Source organism: Lagopus leucura, unplaced genomic scaffold, assembly GCF_019238085.1.
Source record: "Lagopus leucura isolate 7727_CA_CO unplaced genomic scaffold, USGS_WTPT01 Super-Scaffold_73, whole genome shotgun sequence".
Lineage (NCBI taxonomy): Eukaryota > Metazoa > Chordata > Aves > Galliformes > Phasianidae > Lagopus > Lagopus leucura.
In genome coordinates this window covers 49,128,866-49,148,376 of record NW_024962252.1, presented here as the reverse complement: position 1 = coordinate 49,148,376, position 19,511 = coordinate 49,128,866, and the positions used below count along the sequence as shown (strand labels likewise).

At 44.6% G+C, this 19,511-nt stretch overlaps 1 protein-coding gene across 2 annotated transcripts; it reads left to right on the top strand.

Moving 5' to 3' along the window:
• The first annotated feature begins 6,383 nt into the window (after positions 1-6,383).
• On the top strand, positions 6,384-11,455 carry IL22RA2 (interleukin 22 receptor subunit alpha 2). 2 transcript variants are annotated; one of them, XM_042895166.1, is made up of 5 exons: positions 6,384-6,670; positions 7,607-7,757; positions 8,286-8,464; positions 9,489-9,658; positions 10,107-11,455. In XM_042895166.1, exons 1-5 carry the CDS (start codon positions 6,556-6,558, stop codon positions 10,260-10,262), a joined length of 771 nt encoding a protein of 256 aa, XP_042751100.1. In that variant the 5' UTR covers positions 6,384-6,555; the 3' UTR covers positions 10,263-11,455. The 2 variants fall into 2 exon arrangements, with proteins under 2 accessions (XP_042751100.1, XP_042751099.1); XM_042895165.1 differs by having other exon boundaries at positions 10,053-11,455.
• Positions 11,456-19,511: the final 8,056 nt, after the last annotated feature.

Sequence of the window (19,511 nt, the reverse complement as noted above, 5' to 3'; positions counted from 1 at the left end):
TTTGTAGGCAGTTACTGTATTCTACTTGCCAGATGTATTAGCATGTAGAATTCATTTCAAATTAGAGCTGCTGCTTGTTTGTTCTCAAGAGTTTGAGTGAAATACCACCTACTACAGTCAACGGCGATCCTCTGATCGACACAGAGGACACGACTGCATCCTCTTGCTGGAAAAGTCTCTCTCCTTTGAGGTCATACAGTGCCATTCCCCTGTCTTGGAGGGATGGGGGCCTGGCGCACAGCAGGAGCTCTTTGTGATCCACTGGTTCTGGCTACATCATCAGCTTTGCAGTTTCATGTTTTGCCCAGCAGCTCTGTTCACACCACTGATGCAGCATGCAGCAACTTCAGGTCCGATGCTGAAGCCTGGGGACTGTCCTCACATGCTATTTAAAAATGTTGTCTGAGGGTTAAATGCTCAAATGGGTTCATTGCTACAGAGTGAGGAAAGCCAGGTTTCCCTGAAACTCCTACTAGCATCTTTGTTTGAAGCTTAAGTAAATAGAAGACTCTTAGATATATATTGTTCACTTTTTAACTGTGATCAAGTGCACTCTGATGTGTATCTTGGAAATAAGATGCTACTGTCATGCTGATTTACCCAACAGGATTTAAAATAGTTTTGATTTAATTTCATAGGCAAATCTAGAATGTGCCATTTCGAGGCATTTTCTATTCCCTCCATCCAAATTCCTCCTTTTGAGTAATTTCTTAACATTAAGAATAGTGCTTTCTTCATGCTGCTTCCAGCTAGGAGATTCAAGCCTTAGGATTTCAGGTTCTCAGAAATGACTGTACAATTTGTGCATGATTTTTTACATGCTCATTTGTGATTGGGCCAAAAACTAATTTCTCATCTGTTTTGTGCAGAAGAAACTTGATTTCCTAGTGTCTGGGCGTACCTTAAAAGAGAAAATGCATTGCAAACAGAGCAAGCAATGAGTGAACAAGCCAAAAGCATCCTCCAGCCAGCTTGCTGTGTTCTGCAGAACTAATGCTGAAGCTGTCAGATACTTGCAGTGTGCGTGCGGCACAGCAGTCAGAGGCAGTGCCAGGTCTGACCCAGCTCTTTCCTGTGCTGACATCTCTGGAGTAGCACACGCTCTGAAAGGTTATGCCCTCTCAAAAATACCCTTCCACAGAATGCATATATAGTCCCTTTAGATTTAAAATAGAGTGCAATTCTTTTCACTCTATCGTCCTTCTGGATGTGGCAGTAGGTGAGTGCAGGGGAGAGACCAGACGTGCAGATGAGGCCCTTCTCCCTCTTGGGCTCTTCCCAGCTGCCCATCCTTATTCCCCATGCCTCTCCACTGCCAGCTAGTGAGGTTATAATTCCTCTCTGTTCCCCATGACTGAGTGAAGCCTCCTGACTGGAGAAGCCTGGCCTTCTTTCAGGCATTGGATAGGAGCTAGTTGTTTGTTTTTTTTCCCCTTTCCTAAAAGTCTTTTTGAATACAATTGGAATAAAGCACGCATGATTTGAGTGGCTGATTACTGATAATGCCTCTATACTACTTCCAGGAGCAGCAAAATTGGCAGTTTTAGTTGACATACGCCATGTCAAGTCCTGCCCACAGGGACTGGGGAAAGGTGACCAGATTAATGAATAGCCCCAGTTAGATGAAGGCAAATAGGTATGCAAGGGTCCGCACAGCCAAATTTCATTTCTCGTAAGATAAAAAAAATTGGGAACTAAGATGTCTTTGTTACCCTGTGACTCTTCTTTCTAGTTAAATGGTCACAGCACAGTGAGCTCAGACACCCCTGAGCAGCATGGAAGCCAGTTCTGCTGAGCATGCAAGATTCTGTCCCAAAAGCTCGTTCTGCAGATTCATGAGTGCATGGAGATTTGTATCCACACGAGGCACTCTTGCTGTGTTTTTGTTTTTAAAGAAAAAGTCTTGTGAAACTCATGTGCTCACCGGCCTGGCTGTTTTGGGAATAGCAGTGCTAAAGGTCATTAGAAGAGTTCAGTTCTAGCGTGCGCTCTCCAGATGATGGGGAGCCCCTATTGAGAAGCCAAAGGATGAGCAGAGAGCCGACCTGCAGGCTGGAAGGTGTGATGCTTGTGGATCTTAACTTGCAGAACAGATGAGTGACAGGACATCAACTTTCTTTAATATTTTCTAGATGCGAATGGTATATAGAAAAAGGCAGGGTGGGAGGAGGGAAAAAAAGTCTGTGAACATACACCGTGACCTAGCTTCCTTCCTGCACAGAAACCTCGCAGAACTAAGCACATCTGAACTTCAGAATAAAGTCCCTGTGATTGTCAGCAGTTAGTAGTGCAGTGTAATGAAGGAGCCACTGGCCTGAAAGGCACAAAGGGTTTCAAAATCAGCCTGCAAAAAAGTTGTAGCATGGGCTCTTGCCAGGTCCTGTGCTTTGGTCAAAATAATCCTGCGCAATGCCACAGGCATGGGGCAAAATGGCTGGAAAGCTGCAGAGTGGAAAAGGATCATGGAATGCTGGTCAATAGCAGCCACCAGGAGCAGGGGAGACCTTATCACTCTTTACAGCTGCCTGAAGGGAGGTTGTGGTGAGGTGGGGGTTTGCCTCTTCTCCCAAGTAGCACTGACAGGGAATGGCCTCAAGTTGTGTGAGGAGAGGTTCGGGTCGGATATTAAAAAAACTTTCTTATTTGAAAGAGCAGTGAGGCATTGGCACAGGCTGCCCAGGGAGGTAATAGAGTCACTGTCCCTGGAGGTGTTTGAAAACAGCGTAGATGTGGCACTGAGGGATGTGGTCAGTGGGCATGGTGGGGGTGGGCTGGTAGTTGGACTTGGTGATCTTCAAAGTCTTTTCCAGCCTTTATCATTCTGTAATTCCTGCCCATGCAGCTGACAGCTCAGGCATTGCCTCAGCTGCTGCTGGCAGTGGAGCAGAGAGCAGGCACTGGCATTGCCTGCCTTCAACTCACCTCTCTTTGCTCCAGTAGATGGACAAAGGCGGTATGCCCAATGTTTGTATTGTGCCTCTCCTGCCTAATCTGTGTTTCAGCTGGCCAAGCAATCACCTGGCATGCTTCCTACACTTCTAACATTGCTTCAACTAAAGCAAACAAAAAACCTTATGTAATAGTAACTCCACCTGTCTCTGCTGGTAGGCTTTAGCTTCCGGGTGCTTTGGGGGGGGACCCACAAGCTGACGGAACCCAGGTCTTTTATCTGTGTGCTAAAACTAGCTGTAGTGCTTTAGCAGTAGGAAAAAAAAACATAAGGCTTAGCAAACAAGAGAAACAATCAGTCTCATTAAAGAAACTTGTCAATGGAAATGGTGCCTTTGCACCATTTTCGTATTTACATTCTCTACAGAGAGTGAACTTTGGTGTTGGTTACTAATGTTGTGGTGCTAGGCAATGTCTCACACGTTGTTAAATAAGTATTTCAAGTGCAAATAAGGACTTGCTACAGAGGGAGCTTTCAGCACGTTCACATTTCTTACTATGAAAGTGCAGATATGACACTTGGCATTTTTTACTGTAATCTCCCAAACGTTGAGGCAAGCCCACTGACTGCGAGAGGTAAACAGTTCACACCTGTGGGCAGGAAGCAAAGAATACCCACAGTATATAGAGAAAGTCAGTCTCACTTCCTTAGAAACTTTTCTGTAATAACTCTTGTGATGTAATGCCCCTTCCCTGAAGGGCTGAGAAATAAAAGTCCCCGTTGCTTGGATGTGGGTGGTTGATGTGGGTTTTTTCTTTTGGATTTTTTTTGTTGTTGTTTGTTTTTTTGATTCATGTTCAAAGTCACTGGTAAGGCAGTGAAGGGCTGCTGCACACAATGTGCCAGAAGAGGCAGGGAAGTGGATTAGGAGGGGATCTCAGCACTGTTGCCAGCTGGATGAATGGGGCACTTACAGAAAATACAGGCGGGTTCTGCTCAGAGACTTGCAACCTGAACACAAAAAGCCACTGTCATGGGTTGCAGCAGGGAAATCCCGATTCGATATATGAGGGAGGAGCTTTCAGTGGGAGTGGTTATGTGTGAGGTGACCCTGTTATCAGCTTGGAGCGTTGGGTTGGACAAGCTGAGCTCCAGAGCCACCAGCCAAGAGAGGCTGTTGCATGGGTCTGAGCCTATGAAACCTATGTGCAGACCTGCACCCAGTCGTAGAGGTGGCTGCGGGAGGAGCCCTTCTGGGGTCACATTTTCTCTCTTACGGTCAGGAATATCTTGCTCTAGCAGAAAGTAAAGCAATAAGGTGGAGCTATCAGATGGGATGAGTCAGACAGCTTCCAGCAAGAAGGTACTCAGCTTTCACCTCTGTGTGGCAATAGCCATTCTTCAAGAGGAAGAACTCTGTTTACCCAGTATTTGGACAGGTTTTTATTCCAAGAATGGAAAAAATTCTGGTGCCCTCAGTTCTGTCTGTTCACAAAACCACAGAACTGCTGTGTCACAAAGGTCTGGGTCAAAGCAAATTCTGCAATGTAAGTAAGCACTAATGTAGATGCTGCTGGGGAAAGGAATGTTTTCATTTTCATTTCATTGTAAGTACCATTCAAAGTATTCTTAAGCAGCACTGTTTCTTATATGTTCTTATTTATTTAAATGTGCTATAGATGTGTTGCACTCAAGATGAGTATGTCTATATGGGTGTGTGCAGCTGCCACTCACTAAAATGTAATTGTCTTTATCGCAAAGAGCACTGGGGAGACATGACTGAAGTTCATGAGAAGGAAAATGTTACAGATAAAACATGGGGATTATCAGTGGGTGTTTCAATAATGGTGAAATTATGTGAAGAGATTGCATTACATTGCCAGGCCCAATTACAGAACAAGCACTATTGATGCTGTGTGGGAAGCCCTGACCTTTTCCATGACCCAGGTGTTTAGCCATAGCAAGAAGCAGTCTTTCTGTATTTGGAAGGGAGAACCAAAGGGGCATCCAGCCTGGTCCCAGTCATGCAGCCACCCAATCCCAGCTCTGGGAGGTCTTGCCGTCATGGGAGGTGCTGCCACCAGCAGTGATTCTGGCAGAGCTCCAATCTTGGGTCCTGGTAAGGTGTGTTGGTACAATTCAAGTAAGTAAATACACAATCTGTGACAGGTGTGACTAAAATCTGATGGCATTTCAGCCTGCTGATCAGTTCATAAAGTTCCCTATTCCCACACTTGAGCTCATATAACATGATGAAATACTCATTGTGTGTGTTGTGGGGAATTTCTTAAAAGTCACTGAATTTCGAAAATGTGTTTGGTAAATGGATAGATACAAAATTCCCAGAAAGCAATGCCAAGACTTCCTCCCCACCTTCTACCTTGATTTTCTTTTCTTTCTTTGTTTTTTTTTTTTTCCTTTTCTGCATTCCTTCTCAGCTAACACCACATTCTGGTAACTAGCTATTCAGAGTTACACATCTACAGTTTTAATGTGCTTGCTGCAAATTCAGTGTGCGCATGATGTGCATGTGCTCAGCTGAAGTCACCGAGACCAGATTCTTGATTAGGTTGTGTTTAGTTTGCCTACTGCAATCAAATGCCTTTTGATCAAAAAAAACACCTTAATTTGCACAATAACTTATACTTTTTTTCGTCCCGGCAGCGTTTTCTTCTGTCTTTCTTTTTCCCAAAGCCAAGGTGAGGAGTTAGGCAAGTTTCTGCAGAGATGACTTGTTCCTGCAACCAGGTGGTTTCTACCTTGGTTATTCATTGGTGGGCATTACTACTGTGTGCTGCTCTACACTGTGCATGTTTGGGTTGTCTCTTCTTGCCCACTGATGTGTGCAGGAGGTGAGGGCACCTGGCTCATGCTGGGATACCCAGTGTGCCAGCATTCGGCATGACCGCATTGTCCATACCACCCATCAGGCAACAACTGGCCCCCTGCAGGCTGGCACACACAGCAATAAAGGACCTACCAGCACAGAGTGAGGTCACTTTATCACAAGCCCAGCATCCCATTCTGGGGCTGTGGGATATGCATACCAGTGGTACAGCATTCAGAGTTGCCGTGGTGCACACAGTGTGGCAGTACGCCCAACGTGTGTCCAATACACAGTGGCACTTTGACCAGTGGGCTGGGCTCAGCCAGCCCCAGCCTCCAACCATCTCTCCACAGCAAAAACTGCAGCAGTTTCATGTCCCCGTGTCCCTCTGATGACATGATCCTAAATGGCATCCTGCACTGAATGTTCCGACAGCCTTCACTCTTGTGTTCGACCCCAAGACAGGCCACCAAGATGACATCTCATTGCTGTTTTATGTTATTCCAGCAAGATTTTGTGTTCTGCAGCACTGAGTGACTGGCAAGCTGAAAAACAATATCCTAACAGAGCGAAGACGCAAGCTTGTGTGACATATTTTTGGGATAAAGCAATATTGCCAGACATTTGGGAATTAGTCCCTGAAAAAAAAGGACATTTTTCTCATTGGTTTGCTTCATAATTAGTTCCAAACTTCAGAGTGAGTGCAGTTTCCAAGTAGGAACAATTGCTTGTGTTTAATTTAGAACAATTCATATGTTTCTCAACTAAATTAAATCAAAGCCACAGCAGGGACTTTATAAATGGAGAAGTCATTTTAATAATTACTTCCTCATAAGACATGCCCAAGAGGAAAAGAGATGCTCTCAGTCATGGAGCTGCTCTCCTAAGCATGAGGGGGATCAGGCTTTCCTCCCTCTGCTTTCTGATGCACCTGCTGCAGGACAAGATAAGCAGTAAGTAAAGGCTTTCAATTTTCTTCCTACCTGGGGAGGAGGGCTGGGTCTGTTCACAAAGCTGGGCAAGTCAGGAAATCTCTGGATTCAGAGGCTGGTTTCAGAAGTCCTGTCATTTCCAAATTAGTCTCATTTTGCCTTTCAAAATGCAGCTGAAATGAGTGTGATGTTTATCACATTTACTTACAGTTCTGTTACCAGTTTCAGTTCAATTCTGTGTGTCTGAGTCTCTGGTTCTGAGATATACTGCAGATAAAACTGTGGGCACATGAAGTCAGGTGGGTCATGAAATCCAGAAACCTGTTAGGATTTGGATGCTTCAGGAGTGTTAACTGATTTTGTCACCTGTATCTGTTTCACTTTGGAAACAGCTTATCTTGAAAGCTGTCAGACAGCTTTTTCCATCAGTTCAGATGAGAAAAACAGTGAATGTGATACTATTTTATTAGGCAAGAACAAACAAACACAGCCGTGGTAACTATTAAAACATAAATACCGTATACTATACACCATTGTTAAAATATAGTTCCTGCAGGCTAAATTTGAGATAGGAAGGACAGAGCACCTACCTTTAACTACTGGTGCAGCTGTGTACTGCATGCTTTAGGAGCCGATCGGAAGGGTTTGTCTGCTGGGGTGTCCACTGGGCATCTTTAATGGCAGTAAATTCAATTATGAAAGAAAAAAAAAAAAAAAAAACAAACAACAAACAAACAAACAAACAAAAAAACACCATGATTTGTTCCTTTCACAATCCTGGCTGTGGTCTGTAATTTCTACATCTGCTCACTGCAACGTGGAAAGTTTGGAACATGAGACCCAGATTGAACTTCCCTACCAGCTGCTAGCCTAGAACCACCTGAGCAGCGTGTGCCTGGATGCAGAGGTGCCTGCCTGAGAGAAATGTGTGCTGTCACTGTTTCTTACTATTTGCAGCCATTCCAGTCCTGGAAAATCGAGACCTGCAAGATGCAATCAAGCCACGGGGGGTACGGTTTTACTCACTGAATTTCAACAATACCCTGCGCTGGCTGCCTGGAAGGGCTGGAGAGGGAGAAACCACGCTCTACTTTGTGCAGTATAAAGTGTAAGTGCCGGGGGAACTCCAGCATGCCTCATCCAGCAGCAGCCCATCCCTGCTTGGCAAGCCAAAGGGATCTCTCAGGTGCCAAAGGATACCTGGGGCACAGCCATGTCCTTCACCGCTGCCAGCTCCCTGCACTTATCACAAGCCCGTAAAGTGCAGCTGAGCAGCCTGAAGGACATGGAGGTCAAGCACGTCTAGCAACGTGACGCACACCCTCATGGCACCTCAGCATGGCACATACATGCAGTTTGTGTGGGGGGCCTCTGAGACCATCAGCCTGCCCCAGGCAGGTCTGGCAGGCCAGGCATCTTGCAGGAGCACAATCAGGGGTTCGGTGGCCACTGTGCCACAGGGTGCAGTGCTGTTACCTGTTCCTCAGAGGGAGCCTGCTCCACAAGGGAGGCCTGGTCCAGTCCAGCACCTCACAGCATGAAAGCCTTTGGTTCCTTTGGGGAATAGACTGTTACAAGTCTGCACAAATCTGTTTGATGATAGCTAGGGCTCGCATTGCTCCTCCTTTTCCCAAAGGTATGGGCAGAGCAAGTGGCAAAACAAAGAAGAGTGCTGGGGGATTCAGAGCCATTTCTGCGACCTGACAGAGGAGACTTCTGACGCCTATGAGGCTTACTACAGCAGGGTGCAAGCCGCTTCCACTGATGTCCGCTCCGACTGGAGCCTCAGCTGCAGGTTCACTCCCTGGAGAGAAAGTAAGTGCAAACACACGGGCTCTCTGAGCATGGGGCTGGGTTTTCTGCAGCATGGAGCACAGCATTTTTGCTCCCAGTCTGCTGTCAAAAGTGATCCCCTTCTAGCTAGAAGACTGTACCAAAAGAAGTTGTGTGTCCACAGCTCTCAGGTGAAGTGTTTGCGACATAATAACTTTCCCCACACTTGAACCAATTTCAGATGAGCAACATCTTAGCTACAATTCGGGGATCAGAAATCCTTGGCTCCCTTCCACTCAACCTCTTCCTCAACGCATGGAACTCCACAAAATACTTGCAGCAGTTTTGGGGGCTGCTGGAAGGATTGAGCACAGTGTGAAGAAGGAAATGTTCTCTGCTGGAGGGAAAGGGGAGAAGAGAGAAGGCAGCTGCATAGCCAACAGCCTTCTCACATGCATGCGTTTTTCCCACATGTATTCTCTTGGCAGTGGTGTATTTAGAAAGGGCACACACAGAGCTTTTAGTTAGTACAGCCATTGTAATTCCATAGTGCACAATGAAACTGCAGGACTGTTAGCACACTAAGCAGTGTCAGTGTACCTACCAGTAAGCTCCCATAAATTATCAATTTTTTCCCTCTCTGGTCAATGTAAAACTGAAGTGTAGTCACCAACACAAGTCACTCCACAGCCCTGAAGCACAAACTAACTTGTCCTGTGTAGGCAAGACCGCATGCTTTGAGCTAGAGCTGCATCTTGCAGCAGCAGCAGCTCACCTTGCCCTGCACCACATCCTCCTGAGAAAATGTGGGGCAGCCACTGCCTTCAGGGGTACACAGGCACGATGTGAAACCTCAGCTGTCTTTAACCAAGCAGGCTCCATGAGTTCGGAGAAGAATGACTGAAGCTGTCCTTGACCTGAAATGGTTCAAACATTTCTGCAGCTCAAGATAGCAGAAAAACATGAAGAAAAAGAATCAGGGCAAAGAATCCAAAGCATTCTGTTCTGTGGATCATTATTAATAAACATGCTACAATCATACTCACAGCTTTGTTTATACCCTTAGCTATGATAGGACCTCCAACAATAAAGGTGGTTCACAGCAACAAATTTGTAATACTAAAGCTCCAGGCTCCACGTTCGGCTTATAAAAGGAAGAGAGGCAGCATGATACCAATGACAAATTATTATGATCTTCTGTACCAAGTCTTCATAATTAACAACTTGCTAGATGAGGTAAGTACATATTCAGATATAAACTCTTTACCATTGAAAAGCCAAGAGAATATAGGCATACTCTTCCCTTTTACAGCCCTCTGGGATTGGAAGAGTGTAAATGGGTGTGTAAGTATCTAAACACGAAGTAAGCTTATTTTTCAGGAATTGAATTTGGTCGAACTGGGTTGTAATTCATCCCCACTTTCTTCATTCCCATTGGTGTAGTATTTCAGAATCTAAAGCCTAGTTGAAACAGTTGGGAAATGAGGGCAATTTGGGGTGTTTTGTTTTTTTTTTTTTTAAGAAAGAAAAGAAAACAACACCAAAACTAACACATAAATAACTAATGCTAGTTAATGTTGTTGACTTAATGCCAACCCATGTGTTGCTCTGAACTTTTCATCCTTCCCAGCTTAGTCATAGACACACATGCATGACCAGCTGTTTCTCCTCCCTCTGTCTGAAGCAACACAGAGTGCTGGTGTACGAAGGAAAAGACAAAGTGATCAAAATAGAAGACCTGAGGCCGGGAATCAGCTACTGCATCGTGGCTAGAACATCAGTGCTGGTGCTGGGCCGCAGCAGTGCCTACAGCAACAGACAGTGCACTGTGCTGCTGTGACCAGGTGGCCGCTGCCGCAGGCCAGAGCCAGAGAAGATGCAGCAAGCTGACACCCACCCGCTCCCCAAAAGGAGAAGGTGGCACATGGCAGGAACGCTGCTGTCTCAGAGGGCATCGTTTGCCAGAGTTCTTGCATCTTCTTGGCTCGTTTCACTCCAGACGAGAATGATAAGCCCAAAAAGGCTAGAAGAACGGTGTGGATAATTATTTGCATGCTGTCAGAGTGCTCAGAAATGCCTCTTTCTTCCCTTTCTTTAACCAGTTATGCATAATATTGTTTCCTCAGTTTTTATTGCCATCATGCAATTATTAACCAGGAAAATGAGTGGTCTCCAGCTTTGTTAACAGGCAATTCTGCTGCAACATCTCTAGGGATTTACCCAGTGTGTTTAGTCTAGATGTACCCATCCTCACTTAATGGCCATTATTTAGGTGTTACGTGTTTAAAAATGAGTCGTTTATGAAATTTCATGAGTTTCTATGAGCCAGAATGCAAGAGTTATTTCAACTAGCTGGTCTGAATAGTCTATTTTCTCACCTCAATCACTGTATTATATTAATGTATCACTTGCTCAGTAGAGAGATTTACTATTCATCCTGCCTTGCAGGTGCCAAGGTGCAAAGCACATTAGGACATCTGTGACACTGGCCACAGCAAGCTTAAGTTTAGGTCCTTTCTAAGAGAGAAAACCAGGAAATCTTCAGACTTTGAGCCTGGGTGCCTCCTGGCTATAGCATAACTGTAACAGATTTTCCTTCTTCTACTTCATCAAGTGATGCATAACATTAGTCTTTCTTGAGATACAGTCAATAGTTCAGGCTAAGGAGCTTGTTTCTAGGTGATTTCCCTACACTGATGAAGAGCTTTCCCTGTACTGTACAAAGCAGAACAGCTTACAGAGGTACAAGAGGGGTGCAGGCAGAAGGCATCTTCAGTTGAACTCCATAGCATACTGCTTAAACATGCACTGCAGCAGCAGTTCTTTCTCTTCCCAGTTACTGCAGTAACGGTGGAGGCTGCCTCCTGTTACAGGCCCAGCTGTAAACTGACATCTGGGGTCTAGAATATGGCTGGACTACACATGTGGATGCTTTTTAAATTAAAATTTGCTGCATTAAATAATTAATTTTATTAATCATTTAATGTTACACAAATCCCAAGGATTCTTTGTATTCCCTATAGCACAACTTAAGACAATATGTATCTGCATTTATATTGTAATAAAAAAAATGTGAAAACCACTTGTGAAAATATCTTTAAGATTGTTTCTACGGTTTTCTATTTTAAAACTTGGAGTTAAATTATGATTTATGAATTAGAAGTTTCAAACACTTTGTTTCTTCTATAGCAAAGGTTGTAGAAGAAAGTGAAATAGAAGTCCTTTAAAATGTGTGCCCAGTGCTATGCCTTCATAGTGTCCTCAGTGTAACATTTCTGGTAGTGAAACCATTGTACAATTAGACAGGAAATCATGTACACTGAAACGGAAAAGATCCTTGCTTTCAGTTAATGACAGACATTTAGGGGGAAGAGAACTCTGTTATAAACCAATAATGATGAACAAACTCTATCCATCACCTGTGATTTCCAACGATTCAACTCTTCCTTGTCTTTGTCTCACAAGAGAAAAGTTTTCCTGGGCAAGGACTGAGTAGATACACACCAAGCCACCAATGGAGAAGGGAAGTGGCTTTTGTCAGTTCTACTAGGTCTGTAACTAATAATAATCTTTGCACTTAACATCATTCTACTATTGGGAATTATATGAGGCAGTGAGAGAGGGCCAGGCATAAGAAAGCAAAGTTTTACCCTTGGGTAAATGGAGTTCCCTGCTACATAGTTGCTCTCCACTTTTCCCATAATTTACAGATACTGGGGTGAATTTTTTTGTCATCAGCACCTCATCTACAAGCAGCACTGCTGAAAGCAGCAGCAGGATGCCAGCAGCAGGAATTGGGGAAGAGGCCATGCTTATGTAAGTGAATGCTGGTCACTTGTGCCCTTACCAAAACAAAAAAAGACATCACATACTAAATATTTCTGCCATCTGATTCTAACACGATGTATTTGAATGACTTCTCTTGCAAGAATCTAATCATGTCCACACACTTAGTCCATAAAATCAGGTTTCCTGCTCAGTGCTTCCCTATTTACTCCTCTCCCTCTTCTTCCAGTGGTTTTACTGTGTCCCTATTGCACAGTTTCTTAATTCAGTTACATTTATTTGGAAAATGAGACTACTTAAACCTCGAAACAATACCGAGCCCCATGACAAATTCCAGATCTCAGCAACTGCTGATAAGTTGCAAGAACTGCATGCAACCTGCACGATGCTGCCCTGCTCTACCCCTTGCACTGGGCAGAACCTCCATAAAACTGCTCAGGCAAAGTGTTAGGAAACAGCACGTTGTGTATTGCAGCACTGATGATTTCATCCACTTGTGACTTATCACAACCTGAAGATATTTGCAGTAATTCAAGTTCTTTCTCAAATTCACTTCTTGCCTTAGTGCAGCTCATTTTACACTTGTTAAACTAAGATGAACTTTTATTATGGTCACAGCTACTAATCCTGGTCAGGGAACAGTCTCTAGATACAGTACCCATGTCAGATTTAGAGCATAAAAATGTTTAGGATTCTAAATCTTCAACAGAATTTATAAAGAAGAAGATGCCTGAAGAGTTTGGACCTGGCTAGAAATGTAGTAGGTGCCATGCTATAGAATCATAGAATCCTCAGAGTTGGAAAGAACCTTTAAAAGTCATCTAGTCCAACTCCCAACTCCTATGGACTCACAGAAGTTGGAAACCAAATTATTTTTCTTTTTTAACTTGATAAAATTATACAGAATTGTACAGAGGGAAAAAGAATTAGAAATCTGAAGAAGTCTTGTGCTGTCATATTTGCTAACAACATTTCACTTCCTTAGCAACAACACAGCCTTACAGAAAGTGGTGCAAGAGTTGCAGGAATTGCTTCCATTCTGAAAGCAACTTTATTTATTATTAACAACCGCATGATTTTCTGCAAAAGTCAATTTTCTCTTTCTGTTTGGAATTTGAATTTATTTTTGGCATGGCTTTGCAATGTAATTTTACTAGGGAAGGTTCTGGTAAAATGGTTAGTGCCATATTTTTTCTCCACAGGCAGCAATAGTGCCCTTTTCTCACAACAAGCTCCATTGGGTTTGCAGAACAGAGGGTTCATGCAGGTACCAGCTGCATGATCTACACCCACAGCACCTAGACAGTGCTGGTAATGCTGTTGCTTTTAAAAACAAAATTTTGGATGCCTTACCCCATATGCTGCACTGCTGTTAATATCTCTGTGAAGGCAAAAAGGAGGAATAACTTTCTCCTAGGCTCTGAACTACAGCGGGGCTTTCCTGAAGGCAAGACAGTTTGGAAATAATTGGAAAAGTGAATTCTGGCCTTCTCCCCCCTTCCTTCTCATGGGTACAAGGTTGTCTCTGGTGTGGGTCCACCTCTCAGAGCTGACATGTGGGGTGTTCAGCACATGTGCACACAAGGCAGGATGCCTTCAAGTTGTTGGCTTGATCCCCAGAATGGGGCTGTCCATGTAGAGCACATGCTGGAACTCTCCTGGCCTCTTCTCTGCTGCGAACCATGGAGGGCCTTCTGCAATGAAGCCTGAATAGGGTGGAGGAGAGTAGTGTCCATGCAATTCCCCTACAAGCCATTGCCTCAAGCACCTTTTTAGCATTTGGAGAGAGCTAGGCTCACAAGCCAGCCTTTCAGAGCCTCTGATTGCAGAGGGTGCCTGGCAGGATCCATCTTCTAATGTAGGCCATGGCTAAGGCTCATGAGATTACAGTTGCTGACATTTCCAGCTAGCCTGTACTTCTGGCAAGCAGTTTGCAGGGTCCAGCTGAAAACACCCTCCCCCCAGATTTTTTCCCACTTGCAGAGCAGACACTTCCAAGCAAAGAGCTAAAGCCTGGGTTGAAACTAGATGATCATCACGGCCCTCTTTAACCCAAGTCATTCTATGATACTACAATTCTATAAAATACTGGTTACTAGAGCCACAGCATTTCCATAAAGTGGAAAGATGAAGCAGAAGAACAAAATCAGGACTTGCACAATTTGTTCTCTAAGATCTCGCCTGCTGCATCACTGGGGATGTCCACAGTCACACACACAGCCTGTTGCAGTGGCCTCATGTGACCACATCCTCCTGTCACAGCTGGGGATCCTGCCAACAAAGAAATAAACAAGAAATATAATAATAAATATTATTATAAATTATTTATTTATAAAAAAATATTACATCTTTTAGAGTACGCCATTATTGATCTTTCTGTGAAGTGGAGCCCATCCCACAAGGCCAACCCTTTCTACCTCACCATGCTGAACATTACCTTATCTGTGGAATAGAGTAGCACCTAATCTCCCACTGTAAATGATATCAACTTCCTGTTCCACTGGCACACACAACTGCAATATTTGACTACTAGGCATTCAATAGCAGACTTCTGGAAAAGCTGATGGAGCAACAGCAGTAGAAGCAGCTGCTTCAGCCTTATAAATTAGGAGAATATTATGCATAGCCAGCTGTACCATATAGATGCCCAGTTTTATACGATGCCATGATCCTTGGTGTTCATCATATGGTCTAGCACTGGGCCAACCCTGTTCACATCTCCCATATATTTGCTATAATCAGATGTAAACTTGGGGGTTATTTGCTTGCATGACTTGATCTCATGTAAGAACCTTCCTCATGGCCCAAGGGTGGGGTGTGATTGTGAAATTATGTTGGTTTTTGTATCAGATCTATCAGGTGTTATCAAGTATTCCACTCGCAGTGGATTTCTCCTAAATAGATTATTTTCTGTGTATTTCCTATGGATTTTGATGTTTGCTTCAATGATTGAAGGTATTAATCTGCAGTAAGAAAAGAAGCAAGAAGAAAGCAACTCCTGAGAGTTAGTTTGCCACAAAGGACATAAGACATATAGTAAGAGTACATGTGCAGATAAACAGGGAAAGAAATGGCACTGGTGTTCATCACCGTAAAAACGTACAATCTCCTTAGCTGCTTGTTTTCAGGTTCTTTCATAAAATGTTTTCAAGAAGAAAAAAGCTTGACAATTGAATTTCCCAAATGATGAAATAGCTTGCTGTTGCATTTCAGGTCTTACGAGGCTAATATTCTCTAAGAAGAGACTGTGCACAGAAAGTGACTGGGGATAAAATGCTTGCAGCATTAGAGGAGAAATGCTATTTGAACCAGCCTACAAAACACAAGCAAAGTGAGTTGGATGGCTACATGTCTAACTGCTGGCACAGACACTGAGCAATTTGTGCCTTTGAAAAGGACTGTTACATTAGCATAGAGAAAGACTATTTTTACGAGCGTCCACAGCCAAAGAGAAACCTTACACCTACAGGGGCATGATGTTCATGCATTCTGCTCAGAGAGATATTTCAACAGCAGTCTTTAAGCCCAAAGGGCGATTATCAAGAAAATGTTAAAAGAGAAATTCATCCATGGTAGCGGGAGCTGCAATTACTGGAAAGGCTTATTCATTGTAGCTGTTCAAGAGATAAATCCAGACACACACTGGGGCTGATTCACCTCGGCATAGATACCATTAAAGACATGTATATGTATATGATTTTGTAGTCATTTCACACCAATGAGCAGCTAGGTCCCTCCACACCACTCTTTCACTCTCCATCCTCAACAGACAATAATGATGAAAAAGGGTTAGTGGGCTGAGATAAGGACAGAGAGATCCTTCACCAATTACCATCACCAGACTCAACATAAGAGAGACTGGTGTAGTTTATTGGCTGCTAATAGCAGACTAGAGCAGCGAGAACCAAAAGCAAACTAAAACCACTTCTCTCCAACTACTCCTCTTTCTTCTCCCAAGTGGTGAAGGAGAACAGAGAATGGGGGCTGCAGTCAGTCTGTAACACTTTGTCTTTGCTGCAATCCATGGTTACTCTCCAACCCTGCTCCAACATGGGGTCTCTCCCACAACTTTAGTTTGAGCAAATACAGTGCTTGGGATGCACTGGCATATAGCTGGCAAAAATAGCTTATGGAAAGATTTTTTCCCCCTTTTAAATAATAGAACCATATGAAAAGCAACTGCAAGCACCAAGTTATATTACCAACAGTCATCAAAAGGAACATTATATTGTTAATCTTGCCATGATTGACCATTGTCACAAAAACTATCCAGCTACTCCCAGACAAAGTAGGAAATGCAATAGTTCAAAACTAAGCAGTCACCATGATCCAAGGAAAGAGCTGTACATCCAAGAACCTGAGCCCTGTAGCCAGAAGCATGACATCTCAAGGTCCAGTGACAGCCAGTCATGGTAAGGAATGAAGTGTGCAAATGATCTGAACTGGGGAGGGCAAACTGAACAGCAGAGAAGCATCAGTCGATTTTCCACAAACCCCAGCACTGCATGGAAGTAGGATCAATGAAAACACTTCCAGAGAAATATATCTAATGAAAACATGGCATTTTACTGAAATGAAAACATTTATTAAAATATGTTTCAAAACATTATGTTTTTCAAGTGAAAAGCCAAAGCAAGTTTCTATTCTTTGTGGCCAAAATATTTCCTTTGTTTTCTAGACTGAGTTATCCAATGTGAAGTTGGTGCTTCCCAAACAGTCACCTCTGATCAGTCTTTAAAACATTTAGTCATAGCTCTTACTGAAAACAGAGGTAACCTTTAGGAATGCTTCCGGTCAGATACCATTTCTTTGAAAAGAAAAAAGTTCAATAGCATTTTCTGGAGTGCAGAATACAATTACGAATGCAGGAAGAAAAAAAGAGGACACTGAACTGCACTGACTACTGTCCCAAGAGGGACACTCACATTGGAAGCTGAGATTGTTCTGATCATCCTCTGCTTTTTATTAGTGACATTCCTGTGATTTCAGTGACACAGACTGACATGTCACCTCAAGTCATGGCTCCTCTCTGTTGCAGGAATTCCATTCCTTTCTTGCAAGTTCCACAAATACACCCTGAAATACCCCATTTCCCAAATTCCTGCTACACTGTCTAGAAAAGAATCACAGAATCACAGAATCATAGAATCACAGAATTGTAGGGGTTGGAAGGAACCTCCAGAGATCATCGAGTCCAACCCCCCTGCCAAAGCAGGTTCCCTACACCAGGTCACACAGGTAGGCATCCAGGCAGGTCTTGAACATCTCCAGAGAAGGAGACTCCACCACCTCCCTGGGCAGCCTGTTCCAGTGCTCCGTCACCTCACTGTAAAGAAGTTCTTGCGCACATTTGTGTGGAACTTCCTATGCTGCAGTTTCTGTCCATTTCCCCTTGTCCTGTCTCCACACACTGCTGAAAACAGTCTGGCCTCAGCACTCTGCCCCCAACACCTTAGATATTTATAAACCTGGATCAGGTCCCCTCTCAGTCTTCTTTTCTCAAGGCTGAACAGACCCAGTTCACTCAGCCTTTCCTCATAGGAGAGATGCTCCAGGTCCTTCACCATCTTTGTGGTCCTCCGTTGGACTCTTTCCAAGAGATCCTTGTTTTTTTGTACTGGGGAGCCCAGAACTGGACGCAGTACTCCAGATGAGGCCTTACCAGGGCAGAGTAGAGGGGGAGGATCACCTCCTTTGACCTGCTGGCCATGCTCTTTTTAATGCACCCCAGGATGCCATTGGCCCTCTTGGCCACAAGGGCACACTGATGGCTCATGGCCAACCTGTCGTCCACCCAGGTCCCTGCAGAGCTCCTCTCCAGCAGGTCATCCCCCAACCTGTACTGGTGCATGCAATTATTCCTCCCCAGATGCAAGACTCTACACTTGCTTTTGTTAAACCTCATCCTGTTTCTTACTGCCCAGCTCTCCAGCCTATCCAGGTCTTGCTGAATGGCAGCACAGCCTTCAGGCGTGTCAGCCAATCCTCCCAACTTCGTATCATCAGCAAACTTGCTGAGGGTGGCCACTATACCCTCATCAAGGTCACTGATGAAGATGTTGAACAAGACCAGATCCAGCACCGACCCCTGAGGAACACCGCTAGTTACAGGCCTCCAACTGGACTCTGCACCACCGACGACGCTCTGCGCTCTGCCAGTCAGCCAGTTCTCAACCCACCTCACTGTCCACTCATCTATCCCACACTTCCTCAGCTTTGTTATAAGGATGCTGTGGGAGACAGTATCAAATGCCTTGCTGAAATCAAGGTAGACTACATCCACTGCTCTCCCCCCCATCCACCCAGCCAGAGACAACATCATAGAAGGCTACCAGGTTGATCAAGCATGACCTCCCCCTGGTGAACCCATGATGACTACTCCTGATAACCTCCTTCTCTGCCAGCTGTCTGGAGATGGCATCCAGCACAAGCTGCTGCATCACCTTTCCAGGGACAGAGGTGAGGCTGACTGGCCTGTAATTACCTGGATCTTCTTTCTTGCCCTTTCTGAAGACCAGAGTGACATTGAAGAAAACAATCAAATCAAAGCCTAAAAATCTTCTGCTGTGTAATCACAGGTGTTTGGACAGCTTACTGAGGCTTATATGTGGGGAACTAAGGATTAACTCCCCTTTCCATATTTAATTTTAGCTGGTAAACAATGTAGAACATGATGTTCAGGTAAGGAGCTGGCTGGAGGGCCGGGCTCAGAGAGTGGTGGTGAATGGAGTTAAATCCAGCTGGCGACCGGTCGTGAGTGGTGTTCCCCAGGGGTCGGTGCTGGGGCCTGTCCTCTTCAATATCTTTATTGATGACCTGGATGAGGGCATCGAGTGCATCCTCAGTAAATTCGCAGATGACACCAAATTGGCTGGAAGTGTGGATCTGCCTGGGGGTAGCGAGGCCCTACAGAGGGATCTGGACAGGCTGGAGAGCTGGGCTGAAGCCAATGGGATGAGTTTCAACAAGGCCAAATGCCGGGTCCTGCACTTCGGCCACAACAACCCCAGGCGACGCTACAGGCTTGGGGCGGTGTGGCTGGAGGACTGCGTAGAGGAAATGGACCTGGGGGTATTGATTGATGCTCGGCTGAATATGAGCTGACAGTGTGCCCAGGTGGCCAAGAAGGACAATGGCATCCTGGCTTGCATCAGAAACAGTGCTGCCAGCAGAAGCAGAGAGGTGATTGTTCCCCTGTATTCAGCTCTGGTGAGGCCGCACCTCGAGTACTGTGTCCAGTTTTGGGCCCCTCACTGCAAGAAAGATATTGAGGCCCTGGAGTGGGTTCAAAGGAGGGCAACAA